Source organism: Lissotriton vulgaris, chromosome 10, assembly GCF_964263255.1.
Source record: "Lissotriton vulgaris chromosome 10, aLisVul1.2, whole genome shotgun sequence".
In the NCBI taxonomy this organism is placed as follows: domain Eukaryota; kingdom Metazoa; phylum Chordata; class Amphibia; order Caudata; family Salamandridae; genus Lissotriton; species Lissotriton vulgaris.
The window spans coordinates 537,455,247-537,474,513 of record NC_141698.1 but is presented as its reverse complement, the minus strand read 5'-3'; the positions used below and the strand labels follow the sequence as shown (position 1 = coordinate 537,474,513).

Genomic DNA, 19,267 nt, shown 5'->3' with positions numbered 1-19,267 from the left:
GGTTGTTGGAGTCCCTCACGGGGGACTCAGAATCAAATAATGCCCCAAGACCCTCAATCGGCTCTACACACTGGAGGGGAGGGGCGGGCACCGGCAATGTGCCCGACGCCCTCCTCCCCGATTCGACACACGGGGCCCCCCTGCGCACTCACCGGCTGTCCTTGGTGCTTCTCTCGATGGGTCTGCGGGGCGGGGAAGCACTCTCGGTCGGTCTCCCTGCGGGGCTCCTCTTCCTCGGAGCCTCGCTGGCGGCGCTTCCTTCTTCGCTGCTCTGCTGCAGGGTCGGGACTTCCGGCTGCCTCTCCCGGGCCACGCAGCGATTGAACGGCTGGCCCAGCACTTCCGGGTCGTCGCAGGCAGCACGGCGGCCCAGCGGGGGCTGCATACACTCCTGGGCTGCGGTGGTGATTGTCGAGGGGCAATGCCGGATGGGCACCGGCTTAAAGTAATCAAACACAACACAGGGCAATGCCGGGTGGGCACCGGCTTCTAATTAAAAATATAAAGCGAGGTAGGCCCTCGCTCGGCCAGAAACGGCAAAAACGGGTCCAATGCCGGGTGGGCACCGGCTTCTCTAAATAAAGCGCTCCTCAGCGCTATGAGCAAGAAGCAAGCGCTCCTAGCCCTTGAAATAGAAATAAAGCGCTCTTAAGCGCAAGAGGCAATCCACAGCGCTCCCACGCGCTTAAGGGGTAAAGGAAAAGTGCTCTCAGCGCTGAAGGCAACAGCAAAGCTCCAGCGAGGTCTGGTAACAGGCAGGGGGCAAGGCTGGGCCCAGAGCCAGCTCACTGGGTCTCCAGGCAGGGAGACAATCCAAGTGGCGGTCCTCCTGGCCCCAGCAACAGCAGCAGCCCCCTCAGCTAGGATCCAAAAGCAGAACAAATTGTATGGGGACACAGCCCCTTCTTATACTGTAAATTCTTTTGTCTGTCGGTGCAGGGTGGGGGGAAACCAGTCGCAGCTGGTTTTGAAGCACCCTTGAGGGCCCAACCACCCATTTCATTCACTGGCAGGGCTAGGGTCATCATTCGCACCACAGGGGGTGGAGCCAGCATTGTGTGGGGAAAGTCCAGCCCCATCAGGGACCAGGTGCACTCCTCCCCAGCCATCAACCTGCTAATCTCACACTCACCACCGGGCAGACCCATCCAGCCTTCCTGGAGCCAGGCTCACCAGCCAGCTCCAGCCAATCACACGCCAGGCATATTTTACACTAATATGCCAACTCCTAGAAGTGGCACTTCCGCACAAGACACACTCATGCCACATACATCATTGCGAAGCATTCATTCTCACGAGCTCGTACATACCAAATTCGAGTCTGCACTCCCCACGCATCAGGAACTACCAGGGACACAGACATTCCCCATGCATCCCTATGGGAGAGCAGGCCAGCCTAACTACATGCACGCACTTTACTCTGGGACACAGGGAAAGAGTGCGCAGAGACCCAAATATCACTGACACAGATCACAGATTAAAAGCAAAAAGATTAGGGGTGAACCTGCCAGAAGGGCCAGAAGGGCCAAGTCCAACAGAAGTCAAAGCGAACCGAGTCAAAGGCCTTCTGGAGGTCCACTGACATGGGTATCACCCCAGGTGAGGCCTTCACATTAGGGTTGTAGAGCACATGGTATAATCTCCTCAGATTAAGGGAGATACTGTGGTTTAAAATGAAACCATTCTAGTCTTTATGTACCAAGACCGCCATGTATGGGAGCAATCTACATGCTTGCACCTTACTCAAGATCTTAAAATCCATGTTGATTATGAATAGTGGGTGGAATGTGGAGGTGGGGGCCCCTGAGATATTAGATTGATGAAGAGATCACAGTAGCACTCCTTGTAGAATTGGGCAGACAACAAGTCCTTAGGGACTAAGCATAAAGTGTTTATAATCTTGGGGCCAGTAGGACCCTGAGAGCTGAGTTTAAATCTACTGAAAGTCCATTGGGGCCTGGGGTTTAGCAGTTGCCATTTCCTTAATAGCGTGTCATATCTAATTCCACTGTCACTGCACCCCCAATAACATCCTGCGCTTCGTTTGGCAATGTGGGGAGGGACAGGTATTCCAAAAAGCTACCCTTAAGGTCATCTGAAAGTTTCCTTGGGTCACAATACAATATCTCAATAATGTCTAAACTCATCACTGATTGCTCCCGGGATGTAAATATGCACCCCAGTAGCGGAAGTTAATTGTGTAATAAGGTTGCCATGTTTCTCAGAAGGAATGAGCCATGCTAATAGCCTTCCTCTCTTTGGGCTTTAGCTATATAGTTATTATAGTTGTGGAATATCAGTCTATCCAGAATGATATTGTAGTGTTTTTTTGTGTCGAATAGCTGCTTGTAATTAACCTGATCTGTTCCAAAGTTATTGTCTAGCTTATGCCGTTTAGTATGTTAATGTACTTCATTAAGTTCTCTACTAACGCCTATGGACTGCCCCATACAGGGACTGCGGACTACGACCTTGAAGGCTTCTCACACTATAAGTGCAGACGCCACTAACCCTTGGTGTAGGAGGCTGGCTTAGTATATGGTGCACACTTATTTAAGTGAAGCACATTGCACTAATCCAGACAGCCCTTATGGTTGTTTCATTGGTCTTTGACAACCTTAGACAACTCTCTTAGTGGTAGCTGTGGAGAGCAGCTTTCAGGCTATGTCCAGGAGGAGTGCTAAGCTTCTTGTTTCACCAGATCTAATCATGTAGTGTAGGTTAAATGAAAAATAACCACACAGTGTAGTTATAAAACTATGTCTATTTATTACACAACACTCACTAACACATTAATATATCTCCTACCCAGAGATATCAGCACAAATACACAAGAATGCTTCAATTGCAAGAGGTAAGTAAGCATAATACACAGTGGTCTCCAGAGGAGACCAAACCATATTCTAAGAAAGTGGAATGCAAACTGCAACTGAAGTTGGGGCTTGGGCTAGTAGACTCAAAAGAGCAGGGGTACAAGGAACCACCCAAGGTAAGTACCCTGGATCCCCATGGAGAGCGTGTACAGATTGGAAACACAGCCACATACTCAATAGAAGTCAGTTGTGTTACAATTTTGAAAAAGAAGGACCCTTCTCAGTGGACCCTGAAGAAACTCAGTAGAAGACAGAAGGTTGGAGAGTCACCCCACCCGTGGATACCCCAGGATCCAGGATACCTACACTAGGGAATCTGGGTTCATAGGTGGGAAGTGAGGTCGGAAACCGCTGTAGACCACAATGGAGGACTTCAGTAAAGAGGCAGCTGCTGAAGACTCTGCAAGGGTCCGGTAGAATCCAAGGGTGAACAACCACCAATATGTGTTGCTGAGCATTTTGAAGTCGGTGGGACATCAGTAGTAGCAGAGTGGTCCGCTTTGTTGCGGTACCTTCAGATGCAGTTGAGTGACTCCTTCACTCCAGGGGAAATTGCTTTGGGTGTTCTTGATGCGCACTCGTCTGTTGAAGATCCAACAAGAAGCACAGACACAGAGAGCAAAGAAGACTTGCAGAACAGCGAGACCAGGAGCATCAGGATCCTTTCTTGATGCAGACTTGGTTCCAGGCAAAGTCCAGCGAAGTCCAAGGGGGGGTCACTTGGGTGGATGGGGGGTACAAGAAAAGTCAGGAAAAAATTGATATATTGATTAACAGGTTTTCAAGTGAAGATTTTTGGTTGTTTTCTAAGAACAAAGGCGGGAATATGTTTAAGATGTGGTATATAAATAGCAAATGTACTCTATTCTATACTAGAAATGTGTCAATAATAGGGACGTATCAAGCTGAAGAAATGTGGGGAATGTATAAAAATTGAAGATGGGAAAAGTTTGAATCTGAAAGAAACACGTTAGTATTAGATTCCTTACCTTAGAATAACCCCAGGCGTCAGTCTGGATCCGGAAACTTTTGCGTAGCAGTACCCCTGCGCGTCGGTAGGCGTCGTCTGCAGGCGTCCCCTGTGGCTCCGCGTCCGTCGTTGGCGTTGTGCGCCGTGATGACGTCGCTGGAGTATATAGACGCCGCCTCCGCGCGCTGACGTCAGTTCTTCTTTTTTCCGCGCCAGTTAGCGCAGATCCGAAGAGAAGTACTCCGGTCTTTTGACCAAAGTTTTTGAATCCTTTGATACTTCTTCTTACGGTGCCGGTAGGATGCCTGGTTTTAAGAACTGTGATGACTGCGACCGCACGATGTCGGTCACGGACCATCACCGCCTCTGTCTCCGGTGCCTGGGCCCGACCACGACGTGGACGCCTGTGTCAATTGCCGGGCCTTGACGAAGAAAGGTAGGCGGGAGCGGTCCCGCAAGCTTCTCGAGCTGCTGGTGTCGGCCCCACGTCGTGAGAGGTCCCGGTCCGGCCGGAGGTCAAGGGAGCGGTCGAGGGAGTGGTCGCGGAGCCGTCACGAACGCTCCGGAAGTCATCACCATTCCTCTAGTTCCTCAGGTAGGAAGCACAAGAAGTCGGGGCGTCGTCATCGTACCCCCGACTCCCCCCGACGCTCGCGCGATGCGGCCGGGGGTTCGGGTAGCCCCACCCCCGCGGCTCCGCATGAGCTGCCGGCACGGCCTGCTCCATACCCTCCGGTCCCTGGGCAAGGCGCGACGCCCGAGGAGATAGAGGAGTTCCTCATGGCCATGAGGAAGCTGTCTTCTCCGACGGGGCCTACGGCGCCTTCGGGCCCAGTGCCCTTGTCCGAGGGCCCTAGCGGGTCGGGTGCCCCTGCCTCGACGCCGTCGGGTGCTTCGGCCCCGGCGCCGCCGACGGCACCGGTCCCGGCGCCGCAGGGGCCTTCGGGGTCGACGCCGGCTGGCCAGCCGACCTCCCCGGCGCCAATCCCATCGGGGCTGCCCCCGACGCCGTCCCCGCACGACGCCGGTCCTCCGGCGCCGGCTCTGGGCAGCACCGCCCCCAGACCCTCTCCGACTCCGGTCACGGAGCCGAACCGGCGTCGCACAACGCCGAGTCCGGCGCCGATGGGGCCTTCGAACCCCGAGGAGCCGGTCTACTATGTTGATCCCGAATATGATGAGGAGGCAGATTATGGAGAGGATTGGGAGGGGTCTGAGGACCCTCTGACACGTGAATGTCAGTACACTGCGGACTGGGCAGGTGACTTGGATGACGCCAGTCGTCTAGACGACTCCCCTAACCCTGGCTTTGTCTCGCCTCCTACCATGGCTTCGGAGGAGGGGGCTGCTTATTCAGTGGTGTTGATGAGGGCTGCCAAGGCCTTAAACCTTGAGCTCCCCGTCGCGGCCGTGAGGACTAACATCCTCACTGAGGTCCTTAAACCGCAGTCATGCCCACAGGAGCCACTGCTGCCGTTCAACGAGGCCTTGTCTGACGTTCTTTTGGGCACGTGGTCCAGGCCCGATTCAGGTTCGCCTGTTGATAGGAACGTGGCCAGACGCCACCGTCCGTGTTCAGATGACCCCAAGTTTCTGTCCACCCACCCCACCCCTGAGAGTCTGGTGATCCAGGCCTCCACTTCCCAAACCGCATTCCCGTCGGCCCCGCCCGACAGGGAATCAAAGAGGTACGAGCAGTATGGCAAAAAGGTCTTCTCATCCCTGAGTCTTGGACTGCGGTCTTGCAACACCGCGTGCCTCTTGGGCCACTACACCCACTCTCTGTGGGACACGGTCGCGGAATTGCTGCCAGAATGCCAGAAGGAGATGTTCAAGATGTTGACATTGGCTCAGGTCTTGGCTGCTCTCGACCCGCAAGACTGGATGGTAGCGTTGGACTTGCAGGATGCATATTTTCACATCCCCGTCCTGCCGGCCCACCGGCGTTACCTGCGGTTCACGGTAGGCCAAGAGCACTTTCAGTTTATTGTGCTCCCCTTCTGCCTTACCAGCGCCCCACGGGTGTTCACAAAGGTGATGGCGGTGGTCGCAGCCCATCTGCGCAGGTTAGGGGTTTCAGTCTTCCCCTACCTAGACGACTGGTTGTTGAAGGCGGGCTTGCCCCAGACAGTCGTCCACCACCTCCAGATGACGGCAGACCTCCTGCACGAGCTGGGGTTTTCCATCAATGTGCCGAAATCACACCTGTGTCCCTCTCAAAAGCTCCTTTTCATCGGAGCGGTTCTCGACTCGGCGCAGTTTCGGGTTTATCCTCCGGAACGGCGAGTCCAGGATATACAGGCTTTGATTCCCATCTTACAGCCGCTATCCCGGGTTTCGGTCAGGTTGACGCTGCGGCTGCTGGGGCTGATGGCTTCCTGCATCCTTCTGGTGCATCATGCCCGGTGGCGGATGCGGGCTCTGCAGTGGGACCTGAAGTTTCAGTGGGCCCAGCATCAGGGCAACTTGTCCAGCCATGTCTTGATCTCGGAGGGCACTGCGAGTCAACTGCAGTGGTGGCTTACGGACCGCGATTGGGTCAGAGCCAGATCCCTCTCCCTTTCCCAACCGGAGCACGTTGTTGTGACGGACGCACCCCTCCAGGGCTGGGGAGGCCACCTGGGAGAGGCGGAGATCAGAGGCATCAGGTCTCCGGCGGAGTCCCGGCTCCATATAAATTTGTTGGAGCTATGGGCAATTGTCTAGCACTGAAGGCATTCCTCCCCATTATCAGCGGGAGTGTGGTGCAGGTGTTCACGGACAACACCACCGCCATGTGGTACTGCAACAAACAGGGCGGGGTGGGGTCGTGGACCCTTTGCCAGGAGGCTCTGCGTCTCTGGCAGTGGCTGGAACATCAGGGGGTGACCCTGGTGGTTCAACACCTGGCGGGATCTCTTAACGCCAGGGCGGACAAACTCAGCCGTCGGTGCTCGATGGATCATGAATGGCGTCTGAACTCTGACGTGGCGCAAGGCCTCTTTCTGCGATGGGGAGAGCCTTGGTAGCAGCAGGGGACGGTCCTCCACCTGAACCTGTCCAGCCTCCACCTCCATGCGTGGAGATTGAGCGGCAACAGTTGAGGCCATTTGACTTGCCTCCTGAAGTCTGTGATGTGATTCTGGCAGCCAGGCGTTCCTCCACAAAGTCGGTATACGCCTGCCGGTGGAACAAATTTGTGGCATGGTGCACAGCAAAGGCTGTGGATCCCCTTTCTGCCCCTCTTTCCGAGGTTCTCCTCTTTCTTCTCTCTCTTGCCCAGCAGGGCTCTGCTCTGGGCACTATCAAGGGCTACCTTTCTGCCCTTTCGGCCTTTCTGAGGCTGCCTGATCAACCTTCTTTGTTCAAGTCCCCTATTGTAACAAGGTTCTTGAAGGGCATCACACACATGTATCCTCCTGTTCCGTTTGTGATGCCTCAGTGGGACTTGAACCAGGTTCTGACTTTCTTGATGTGTGCTCCCTTTGAGCCACTTCATTCCTGTCCTCTCCGTCTGCTGACTTTAAAGACGGCCTTCCTGGTTGCCATCACCTCTGCCAGGAGAGTGAGTGAGCTCCAGGCTCTTTCTGTCAAACCTCCTTTCATGTCCATTCATCTAGACAAGGTGGTGGTTCTGAGAACTAGACCTTCTTTCCTGCCCAAAGTAGTCTCTGCTTTTCACATCGGGCAGTCCATCACCTTGCCCTCCTTCTTCCCGCCTCCGCATCCTTCAAAGGATGAAGAGCGACTCCATCGTCTGGACCCAAAACGCGCGCTTTCATTTTATATGGATCACACACGCCAGTTCCGGGTGGATGACCAACTGTTTGTTGGCTACGTGGGTGCGAAGAAGGGACGGGCGGTGCATAAACGGACCATCTCTCGGTGGGTCGTTCTATGCATCAAAGCGTGCTACTCTTTGGCTCGGAAGGAGCCTCCTGTTGGGCTGAGGGCCCATTCCACTCGGGCCACGGCGGCTACTACTGCCCTGGGCCAGGGAGTCCCCTTGCAGGACATTTGCCAGGCGGCTACGTGGGCCTCGCTGCACACTTTTGCGAGGCACTACTGCCTGGACGGTCAAGTCCGGAGGGATGGCTTCTTTGGCCGTTCTGTCCTCCAGGACTTTCTGGTGTGAAATTGTATTGGTTCGCAGACCCACCACCGGGGTTTGGTATTGCTGGGGTATCTATTCTAAGGTAAGGAATCTAATACTAACATGTTTCTTTCAGATGAACAAGTTACTTACCTTTGGTAACGATATATCTGTAAGAAACATTAGTTAGCATTAGATTCCTTACCGCCCCACCCATCCTCCCCGTTCTGCGAACTGATACTTAGGGTTAAGGACATCCCTTTCAGGGCCCTAGTTTCAATGGCACCAGTGTTGGTTCTCACATGGCTCTGCATGTTCTGGCGCGGAAAAGCTGTGTGCAAAGAACTGACGTCAGCGCGCGGAGGCGGCATCTATATACTCCAGCGACGTCATCACGGCGCACGACGCCAACGACGGACGCGGAGCCGCAGGGGACGCCTGCAGACGACGCCTACCGACGCGCAGGGGTACTGCTACGCAAAAGTTTCCAGATCCAGACTGACGCCTGGGGTTATTCTAAGGTAAGGAATCTAATACTAACTAATGTTTCTTACAGATATATCGTTACCAAAGGTAAGTAACTTGTTCATTTGTTCCTGGAACATTTGTGGTATTAATAATAGGAAGAAAAGGGGGATTTGTTACCAAATTCTACAGGGCATGAAAATAGATATATTGTGTCTTCAAGAAACACATCTCACGTGGAATGACAGACATTTGTTTAAAGATTTGGGTTTGCAGCTACTTGGATGTACCAGACAAGGTACTACCACAAAGGGTGTGGCAATTCTTATGAGAAGTGGATTGGGATGCCTTAAACATACCACGGTCGATCACTATGGTAGATGGGTGATTGTTGAGCTTCAAATAGATGCTAAATTGTGGAATATCCGTTCAGTCTATGCTCCAAACTCAGATGACCCTGAGATTTTGAATGTTCTAAGTCTAGAACTAGCTGATTGGCCACCTTCTGAAATATTTTGTGGAGACTTAAATATTCATTTGGACGGTGGGACAGATATATCTGGTGATTCCGTATACCCTGGCTTAAAAAAGAATATATATAAAGCAGTGAGAGGCTTAGTAAGGGAATATGGATTAAGAGATGTGGCTTATGCAAAAAATCCTCTTTCCCCTGGCTTTACTTTTTATTCTGCTCCCCATCAGAAGTTTGTACGACTAGACTATTTTTTTGTGAACTCTGGGTTTATCAATAGTGCTACATTTGAAATTTTTCAGTGTATAATATCTGACCATAACCCAATAGTAATAGAGATAATGACTGCGAGTAGATCTGCTTTCATTTCAAGTTCCTGGTTGTTTTATCGGAAATTATTGGCAGATCCAGTATATATAGAAATGATGAGGAAATAGATAAAGGAGTTTTTTTACTTTAATAGAAGAAGTGCATTGATCCAAAATGTCTGGGATGCTTTTAAAGCGGGGATACGCGGTGAGACACTTTCTTATACAATTAGGAAACAAAAAAGTATTAGAAAGAAAATGGATCAAAATTTTAATTTAGTAGGATAATGAGAGGAAAAATTAGTTATAGCCATTAATACATCACAAGATACTGTGCAAATGAAAACTATACCACTGGATATACACAAGGCAAGGGTATATGAAACATTTGCGACTAAACTGGCGGAACAGCTTGCGACATTCAGATCGCTGATTTATGAAATGGTAGAAAACTCTGGAAAGATTCTGGCAAAAAGAACTAGAGAGAAAGAAACTCTAAATACTATCAGTACGATACAGGATGAGGCAGGCCAGATTCATAATCACCCAGACCAAATACTTGCCGTATTCCGGCAATTCTATTCCCAGTTGTATAAATGTGATAATATGGTATACTCTTCTGATATGATGTTAAATTTTGTTGGTGGAAATAATATTTCGAAATTGACTGACTCTCAGGCAAACTCCCTGCTGACATCACATGGGAAGAAATTGAAGTAGTCTTACTCTCGTTGGCCACAAGGAAAGCCATGGGGCCAGATGGTATCCCTCTCGAGTTTTTCAGGACCTTTAGGAATGTCTTGAAGGAAGATCTACTGACTATATTTCAAGAAGCACAAGGAATCAATCCACATTGATGGCATTTCTTAAAAAGGATAAGCCTTCCCTTAATCCGACTTCATACAGACCGATATCATTGATAAATGCCGATAGTAAGGTCTTTTCGAAAATATTAGACACTCGTATGTCAGCAGTGATATCCTCAATTGTTTCACGGTGGCAACATGGGTTTATCCCTAACAGGGACACTACGGACCATGTTCGAAGAGTTATTGCTATGATGGACTGGACGCAGGCTACCAATACACCCATAGGATTCAACCTGTTGGATGAGGAGAAGGCATTCGACAGGGTGGCATGGCCTTATCTTTGGGATATTTTGGCTTTGAAAGGTTTTGGACCAAGAATGATAGTGGCCTTGAAAGCCCTCTATCATTCACCCACATCCTGTGTCAAATTTGGGTCCTGTAAATCCAGCCCGTTTTCTATTTTTCGAGGCACTCGGCAAGGGTGCCCGTCATCTCCTTTGCTTTTCGCTATTTATATTGACATCTATCTTAATCAGTTAAATCGGGCAGAAGAAATAATACCGGTGGAGGTGGCAGGTACTCCTTATAGGGCTTTGGCGTATGCTGATGATGTGGTGGTGGTCACCACAGATATTATAAGGGCAATGCCAAAGATTGAAGAGATCGCGACTTACTTCGGTGCTTTTCTCAGGAGGATACAAGCTTAATCCCTCAAAAACTCAAACTCTATTTGTTGGTCAGAACCCACCGACACATCTTAATATAGTATCCATGGCAACATATCTGGGAATCAAGATCACAACTCCGATCTCTGATATTCCTAAACTCAACTTTATTCCCATTCTCAAAAAGGCAAATACTACCTTGGAATGTATTGACCATCTACATTTGTCCTTATTTAGTAGAAATAATGTCTTAAAAATGTTAATAGTTCCCAGATTTTTGTATCTTTTCAGAACCATACCTCTCGAATTTCCAATAGAATTCTTTAAGCAACTTGAGAGAATGGCTGGGAGATTCCTATGGGATTATAAGCGTCATCGTAGATCTTTGAAAAAACTGACTCTTTCAAAGGTTAGAGGGGGATGGAGTACACCACACTTCCTATTTTACTACCTAGCATCAGTACTGCAGTTTATTAATCCTTTAATTATAGGTATCAAAGCTCCAATCTATGAACAGCACTCTCCATCTATATATGAAATTCCTTTAGGGGCAGAGACTCATGGTTGCTTGTTAAAAAATATAGAACCGAGCTACTACAAGAAAACCAAATTCAAGATCGTAACAGCAGCATATCGGTCCTGGAAGATTATTAAGCGACATGTTGGGATCCCAAAAATACTGAGCTATACTCCTTTGACATCTAAGCATATTTTTCCTGGTATTTTTAGGGACTATATTATGACAAAATGGAGTAACCAAGGAATTAATTGCATTGGTGACCTTTGGCAGAGTGATGAAATGATTTCCTTTCAGACCCTTCAAGTCAAGTTTAATATTTCAACTTTTGATTATTTCAAATATTTTCAACTACATAGCAATTTTACAACCTTATCACCTGACGAATGCTCAAGGCTTCAAAAGATCTCTTTGATTGATTCCTTATATAGCAAAAGAAAGATTGTTTTTTAAAATAATTTGTTGATTTCGCTATATTCAGATGACTTAATATCAGTACAAGAGCGATGGGCGACGAAGTTGGGGGTGACTGATGTGCTGATTGAAGAGTCTATCTTGATGGCTAACTCCATCCTTTTGACAGGTAGATCCCGTACTCAGCACTATATGGTCCTCTTTGATTTATATTATACCCCCGAAAAAATTTCTAAATGGGGGACATCATCAGGCACAGCTTCCAATAGATGTTTGTTGGATGCTGCGGATGCAAATCACATGTTTTTTCTCTGCCCACAACTATCACTAGTACTCTCTGAAATTCAAACTTTTCTGTCTTTAATACTTGGAAGCTCTGTAATTCTGATGCCAGAGCTGGTTCTGATAGGGGTATCCTCAGAAAACATACCTGAAGAAAATAAAAAGTTGATATTTATTTGTATGTCTGTTTTCCGCTCCTGTGTTACTCAAGAATGGAAAAGTTCAGACCCGCCACTATTTCATACCTGGAGGGCGCGGCTGCTAGCTAAATATAATCTGGAGCATGCTATCTATGCTACGAAGGTCACGTAAAAAGACTTGTGGGGGGAAGATATGGGCCCCATTGCAGCAATGGATTCAGGGGGAACAGGGGGAGTAGACGGTTTGTTTTTTCTTGGTTACTGCTTCAATGTCATTTGTTAAGTTTATCTGTATTTTGGAATATCCGCTGAATTGTAACCTCTTATTCTTTGCTTTTCTAATATTTTCGTGTACTGAGTACTGTTTGTTTCTGACTTGCTTGCAATAAAAAGTTGAAAATCAAAAAAAAAAAAAGGAAATGATAAGCAGTCAAAGTAAAGCTGTGTGAGGAAAGTGCTACAGGGGATGAGAGAAGGCCCCACCTCACCGTGGGGAAGCAGCAGTGGGTGAACTAGTAGGCCCATATCCCTCCTGGGACGCAGGGCAGGATTGCAGGTGAGTGCTAGAGAGTGTAGCAATCCACAAATCCCAAGCAGCTGGTGCCAATGGTGGGTTCACCTGTCTATTATGCTGTGTTCAGTTTCACAGCCCCGGTTTTCATGTAGATGGAAAAGTAACAGCTCTCAGTTGTCAGGATTCCTACTGGTAAGCACACGGGGAGGCAAGGGGCAGCAATCTCTTGCCCTCTTGGCCCAGACCAGGCTCTTTCAGCAAAGCCCGTTCTTTCAGCCAGGCTTCAGGGCCTTTCAGCCACATTTGTAGGCATAAGTATTAACATAGGTTGCCCAATGCACAGACGGGGAAACAGGGAGCCTCATGGCCACCATATATGGTGTTAATGGGGCCCAGTTTGCACTGCCTGGGGGCTCTGAAAGCAGCACGTTTCGATAGCTTAGACGTTTTACTTCACCTCCAAAAAGGCCCATCCCTTGTGATCGGCCATCAAACCAGCAGACCTTTCCAAATCGTTCTCCCAGGGACAGCGCTAAAAGCAGATGTCTCTGGCCAGGAGGAAATACTGCACTGCGGTGGACGCCCTACTTACTTAGTTCACCGCTGCCTTCCCGGGCCTCCGCCTCTTGAAGCTGCACAAAAACAATCATCCCTGCAAAACAGGCACCCTTGCACCATGGTGCAAGAGTACCTGCATTGGCACATGGCAGCCCATTGTGCACCTGTACAGGGGAAAACGGAAGAAATGGACTGTATCTCATAGAGACAGCTCATACCTGCCCTTTTTTGATGCTGGGCAGCGCAGCAGTGTTCCTTGCGGCACTGTCCTGCACCAAAACCTTATACATGAGGCCCTCAAGCAATTACTGATTCACAGAACCATGAATTGTATGAATTGTATGAATTTGGAGTCAATTGATCAAAAAGGTGTTTCCATCGGTATAGAGTTTTCAACCGAGCAAATTGGCTCTTACAGGTGGCTTCTCAAGGGTAGTCTTTGAGTGGTAGGATGTGTCTAATGTCAAGTGTTAGTGATGACACGTGTTGCAGGGTAGTCATAAAACGGTTTCAGGTAGTTTCCCAACATACAAACAACTGGAGATGTCCTACTGTCAAGAGCAGGGGTATACCCATTTTCATGTGAGTGAACAAGAAGAATTTTTCCTCAGAATTTCCCCACAGCAAAACGTATTTCCTAATAGAAAAAAGTTATCAAGTGCAAATTCTCTTTAGCATGTCATTTCAACAGGCTCATATGTAATTTCATGTATATCTGTGTTACTGGGCTAGCCATACCTTCTGTAATGTCCCTCTTCCACTTGCATTGATCAAACAGGATGTGTGATGTGGTTTCATGCACTATACAGGCAGTATTCACTGTGAATGACATACCGTGAAGCAGATATCTCATGAGTGTTTTGGATGTGAGGCTTTATTTGGCATGCAATTTTTAAGCAGGCATGCTTCTATGCAAAACATATGTGAAACCTGCAATCAGTGTTTTTTTGTAAAAGAATAAGAACCAGGCAGGGGCTGACGTTTTGCTCAGAAGCCAGTCGCCAGCTCTATCAATGGTTGGGGTGTCGAAACCAAGGCTGTGTAGTCTTGATTTCACCTGATGCCTCTTTAATCCAGGACCAACCACTCTGTTTCTTTTTATTTCATTCTTCCTGGTTTTCATACCTGCTTTCTCCCTTTGTCACTGTTTTTCATATTTCTCTCCTACCTCCTTTAGTATTTTTGACTGAACTTTGAATGACAGGAATGCTGCTTGTGGTTGAAAGAGAGGGAGCAGTTGGAAAAGATAATCTATTTTTTAATTACCAGTTTGTGCTATTAATGAACCCTTTTGTTTGTACTGTGTTTCCTAGAAGAATCAGATGTTAAGAGTGACCGAGAAAAACATCACAGTCTTCGAAGAGTTAAACGTCGAGAAAAGAAATTGGATGGTAAGATATACAATGCAAGAGGGTCAAGTTTATTACATTACAGTACCAAGCAAAGTGTTTTATTAAAATGTTTGCAAATGGACAACGGTGTTGATCGTTGAGTATTAGTCATTGGTGTGTTTGTTTTCAACTGTTCGGTAGTATTATTATGGGAAAAATGTCAATAAAGAGAAAAAATGAAAGTTAACAAAATTGAGAAAGAAAAACTTCTGCAAAATGAGTACCACTAAAAAGGCTTTCAATACAGCAGATCTTTAGAGAAGATAGGAACAGAAGACTTTTGGTATTATTGTTATTAATATTATTATCATGCTAATAATAATAATAATACTAATGTTATTTGTGTTTTGTATTTTGGACTGAGGTGCATACTGTTTCTAGACACTTGCACCTGAAATGGAAACAATAGGAAATTACAAATTTAAAGTTCAAGTTCAGTAATTTATGTAGCGCACTAGTCACGCAGAGGGTCTCAAGGCGCTTGGGGGAGGGTGGGTGCATTATTTGTCGAATAGCCAGGTTTTTAGCAGCTTTCTAAAGGAGAGGTGGTTCTGTGTAAGGCGGAGGTGAGTGGGGAGAGAATTCCAGGTTTTGGCCGCTAAGTAGGAGAAAGATCTTCCTCCCATGGTGGTTCTATTGATGCGCGGAATTGCGGCGAGGGCTTGATTGGATGAACGTTGTTGGCGGGTGGGTGTGTAGAAGGACAGTCATTTGTTGAGGCATTCGGGTCCTAGGTCGTAGAGTGCCTTGTGTGCGTGGGTGAGGAGACGGAACGTTACTCTCTTGTTGACGGGAAGCCAGTGGAAATCTTTCAGGTGACCGGAAATGTGGGCCTGACGGGGGATGTCCAGTATGAGTCTGGCTGAGGCGTTGTGGATGCGTTGGAGTTGTTTCTGTAGTTTGGCTGTGGTTCCGGCGTAAAGGGTGTTACCATAATCTAGTCGGCTGGTGACTAGTGCGTGGGTGACTGTTTTTCTTGTTTCGGTTGGGATTCAGCGGAAGATTTTTTTGAGCATGCGTAGGATGTTAAAGCATGATGATGAAACGGCGTTGATTTGTCTGCTCATCGAGAGGGAGGAGTCTAGGATGAAGCCCAGGTTCCGTGCGGGATCTGTAGGTATGGGTGCTGTGCCCAGAGCCGGTGGCCACCATGAGTCGTCCCATGCAGAGGGGGACGATCCTAAGATGAGGACTTCCGTTTTGTCCGAGTTTAGTTTTAAACGGCTGTTCTTCATCCATTCGGCTTCATCTTTCATTCCTTCGTGTAGATTGGTTTTGGCGGTGTTGGGGTCTTTGGTGAGGGAGAGGATTAGCTCGGTGTCGTCAGCGTAGGAGATGATGTTGAGGTCGTGTTGTCGCGCGATGGTTGCGAGGGGACTCATGTACACGTTGAAGAAGGTGGGACTGAGTGATGATCCTTGTGGTACACCGCAGATGACTTCGGTGGCCTCTGATTTGAATGGGGGGAGGCGGACTCTCTGTTTTCTTCCGGCGAGGAACGAGATGATCCAGTCCAACGCTTTTCCTTGTATTCCGACGTTACTGAGGCGTTGTATGAGGGTGTTATGACAGACTGTGTCGAAGGCGGCGGAGAGGTCAAGTAGGATGAGGGCAACTGATTTTCTGTTGTCCAGTAACAATCGGATGTCATCCGTAGCAGCGATGAGGGCGGTTTCGGTGCTGTGTTTGGCTCGAAAGCCGGACTGTGAGGGGTCGAGTGAATTGTTGGATTCAAGGAAGGCGTACTTTTTGATCAAAGTATGATTAAAAATGCTAAGAACTCAGAGCAACCATGTTTAGGGCAGCAGCCACTTTTGGTAAGAACACATTTGAATAGCAGAATGTGGTCAAGATCAGGAACTAGCAAAGAGGGATTCTGATGCTCCTCCTAAATGTAGTAGTTTTCTTATGCAGGAGCCAGTCTACCTTTCCTTTGATCTCTAATTCACTGGAAGCCTATCAATGATAGGCCAAACTGATTCTTATTAAAGAAGAGAAGGTAGCAAACTTATCTATCATAAACTTCCTCTATTTCTAGTGAAACCTAAGCTTAATACAGTTAGTTCATAGATGTTTCAGCAGATGGATCTTGAAGTTAAAATTGGGACTCTCGCCCCTGTTGGGATATTTTGAGAAACCGTAGTGGCCAACATTCATCCGGCCTTTAATGTCTAGAGCCAAACATTGTGAAAGTTAACTCACAAGAAAGCATAACATTCATTTTAGCTCCACCTATCAGGTGTGAAGGAATACTGGAAGTATGCATGGAAACACTAAGCCAGGTCACAGATCCAGGAATATAGGGAAACTCTATAAACTATGATTAAGACAGAACTCCGGATCTTTTGGTAATAAAAGCTTTGAAAATCCCAATTCCAATGAGTTTTCCTAGTCTTCAAGAGGACAACTCTGTCTTCAATACTTTAAAGGTGAATTATAAGTCTATTCACTGGTTAACATATAGTTTTATCTGGGAGGGAATCCTACTGTTGATAATGTTCCTAACTTATGGTCTGATTTATACCTTGGTGGGTGCGTCCTGGCTGTCGAAAATCAATGGTCCATCCGATTGCCCATCTGATTTACATGCTGGAGGTATGATAGACGTAACTCCATTTAACCCCCACCCTCTCCGTTGCATGAGGATGGAGAAGTAGCCAAAAAGCGGATGATGGCGGAATTTTAAGTCACAACTCTTCCAGCCTTATTACAATGTTGCTTACCGCCGGCATGCGCATGGTTAAAACTCCACACCGGACCTGGCAGACTCTAACATATAAAAGGGCTAAGCTTACCATACCTACCTTTCCAACTCGATTTTTCACCATGAACCTCATGTTGCAAGGCTTCGCTTACTTGCTGCTCAATATGGAGGACGGCCCACTAAGTGGCTACAGTAACAGGAGGTATGTGAACTTAAAGTTGCTTTTTTTATTTGTTTGCCTTTAACTTACCCTTTCTGATTTTTCAAGTAGTCTGTTGATTTTTCCGAAACTTGCAACAGCAACAATTATGATCACTTAATAAATTAAAATTGTGATGCATATGCAGTTGTGTCCTGTAGCCTTGTTACAAGGCTTAAGTTATGTACACAGCATTATATCCATGTTCATCATAGATTTTATGCCCAAGGTAAATGTGGTGTAAGCTTCTGTCATCATGATGCAAGCATACACCAAATATCCAATATAAAGTTGACCTTTAAATAACTATTGAATTGCAAATATAAATTGTGAGAAGTTGGCCTGGTATATAATGCTCACTAATTCTTAGTGATCACTTTGTACCATGCCAAGCAACCCTTATGATGATGGTTGTAATTCAACCTTGTAGACCAGTTATCCTAGGTAACGTGGACAAAGCAGTCTTAGGCTAAACTCTGAAAGGCATGTGAAGCCAGCTGTTATACCATACACAACCCCCTTGAATACCAAATGAAAGGGACACCACACAGATATATATTGAAAATATATATTGATTTATTAACTATAAAATCCCCTGGACTCTTTATGAGCACAGAAGCACAAGCGTTAAATCACAAGACAGTTTAAAATACACAAAAGTTGCACAATATGGATGAGCCCTAGGGGCCACCTAAACCATATACTAAGAAAGTGGTATAAGAGATACCAGGAGGAAAGTGAAGAGGCCTAGGGCCTTGGGAATCGCTGGAGCTATTCGAGACTAGCAAGGACTAAGTCGGGAGAGGCCCACGGGACTCGGGTGCAGTGTTCAAAGTGCACGCACTTTCCAATACAAAGTCTATGGTGCGTAAAAAGTACAAAGTTAGAAAGTTAGGAACCTTCCGAGTGACCTACGGAGTTAAAACTTAAGACACAGGCCCTTGAGATGTGTACCAGTGCAGGAGCACCGGCGGAGCTGAGTTACCTCACCCACAGGAAGCGGGTGCACAGGGTCGAAGTAGTGTCGGGTTTCGTCACGCTGGTCGATGGTGCTTGGAGCTGAAGATGCTGCAGGCGGCTCGATGAGAAGAGTTCCGGTGGATCAAGGGTGGATCTGAAGATGTGAAGACCTGAAATCAGAGGGGACAGTGTTCAAAGTCACTATCCAGTGACTACCGTGGAACCAGATTGGAACCAGGCGATGTCGGGTGCAAACAGGCGTTGTCGGGTAGCTTCTTTCTGCAGCCACGTGGATACCCGGGGTCAAGGACGTCCAGGAGTCGGTCACAAGCTGTCCCACGTAGGCTTCTCGCTGTCAGCGGTGTCGGCGACCTGATCGGAGCAAACAGGCCTTGGCAAATGCAAGCCACGCAGAAGTTGAAGGATGCTGTTCACTCGGACCAGCAAGGTCAGAGCGGGTGCTCCTCTTCACAGGAGCTTGGGTAGGTCTGGAGCAACCAGACCTGCTGTGTAAATCTTCGGGTTCGTCGCCAAGATGGCCGCTGACCACGTGGCTAGTGGCCGGGATGGCGCATCGAGTGGCACAATGCAAAAGGGCCCCACGCAGATCGTGGAGATGCTGGAGGGCTGATCTTCGGTGCAAGGGCTGCCCGGTGGTGGGGGTTCTCAGTCCCCAAAGCACAACGTCGAGGATGCCTCAGAAGCTGTGCAGTCAGCTTTTCGAGTGTCTTCCAAGAGGTCCGGTCCCACGTCACTCGGTGCCTCCACGGGTCCCTTCTTCGCAGGGACTGTGAATCGGGCTCTGAGAGGTCTGGGAGTCTGGTTCTTGTCGGGCTCTGGGCTCGGTCTCCGGCGGGAGGCGGCGGCAAAGCAGACGTCGAGTTGCTGGTTGGTACCTGTGTTCACAGGGTGGCCACTCCTAGGCCACAAGGGAGATTCTTCTTCAGTCTTCTG

The 19,267-nt window shown here is 48.1% G+C and overlaps 1 protein-coding gene across 2 annotated transcripts in view; it reads left to right on the top strand.

The window, feature by feature from the left end:
* The window catches only part of LOC147688482 (UPF0764 protein C16orf89 homolog), a 555,634-nt gene that overhangs the window by 495,970 nt on the left and 40,397 nt on the right, over positions 1-19,267 (top strand). The window contains exon 7 of one of the 2 annotated variants that reach the window (XM_086941376.1): positions 14,373-14,450. In XM_086941376.1, the coding sequence (XP_086797502.1) occupies positions 14,373-14,450 (78 nt within the window). The remainder of the gene's footprint in view (positions 1-14,372; positions 14,451-19,267) is intronic. The other variant, XM_086941377.1, reaches the window with a different exon arrangement.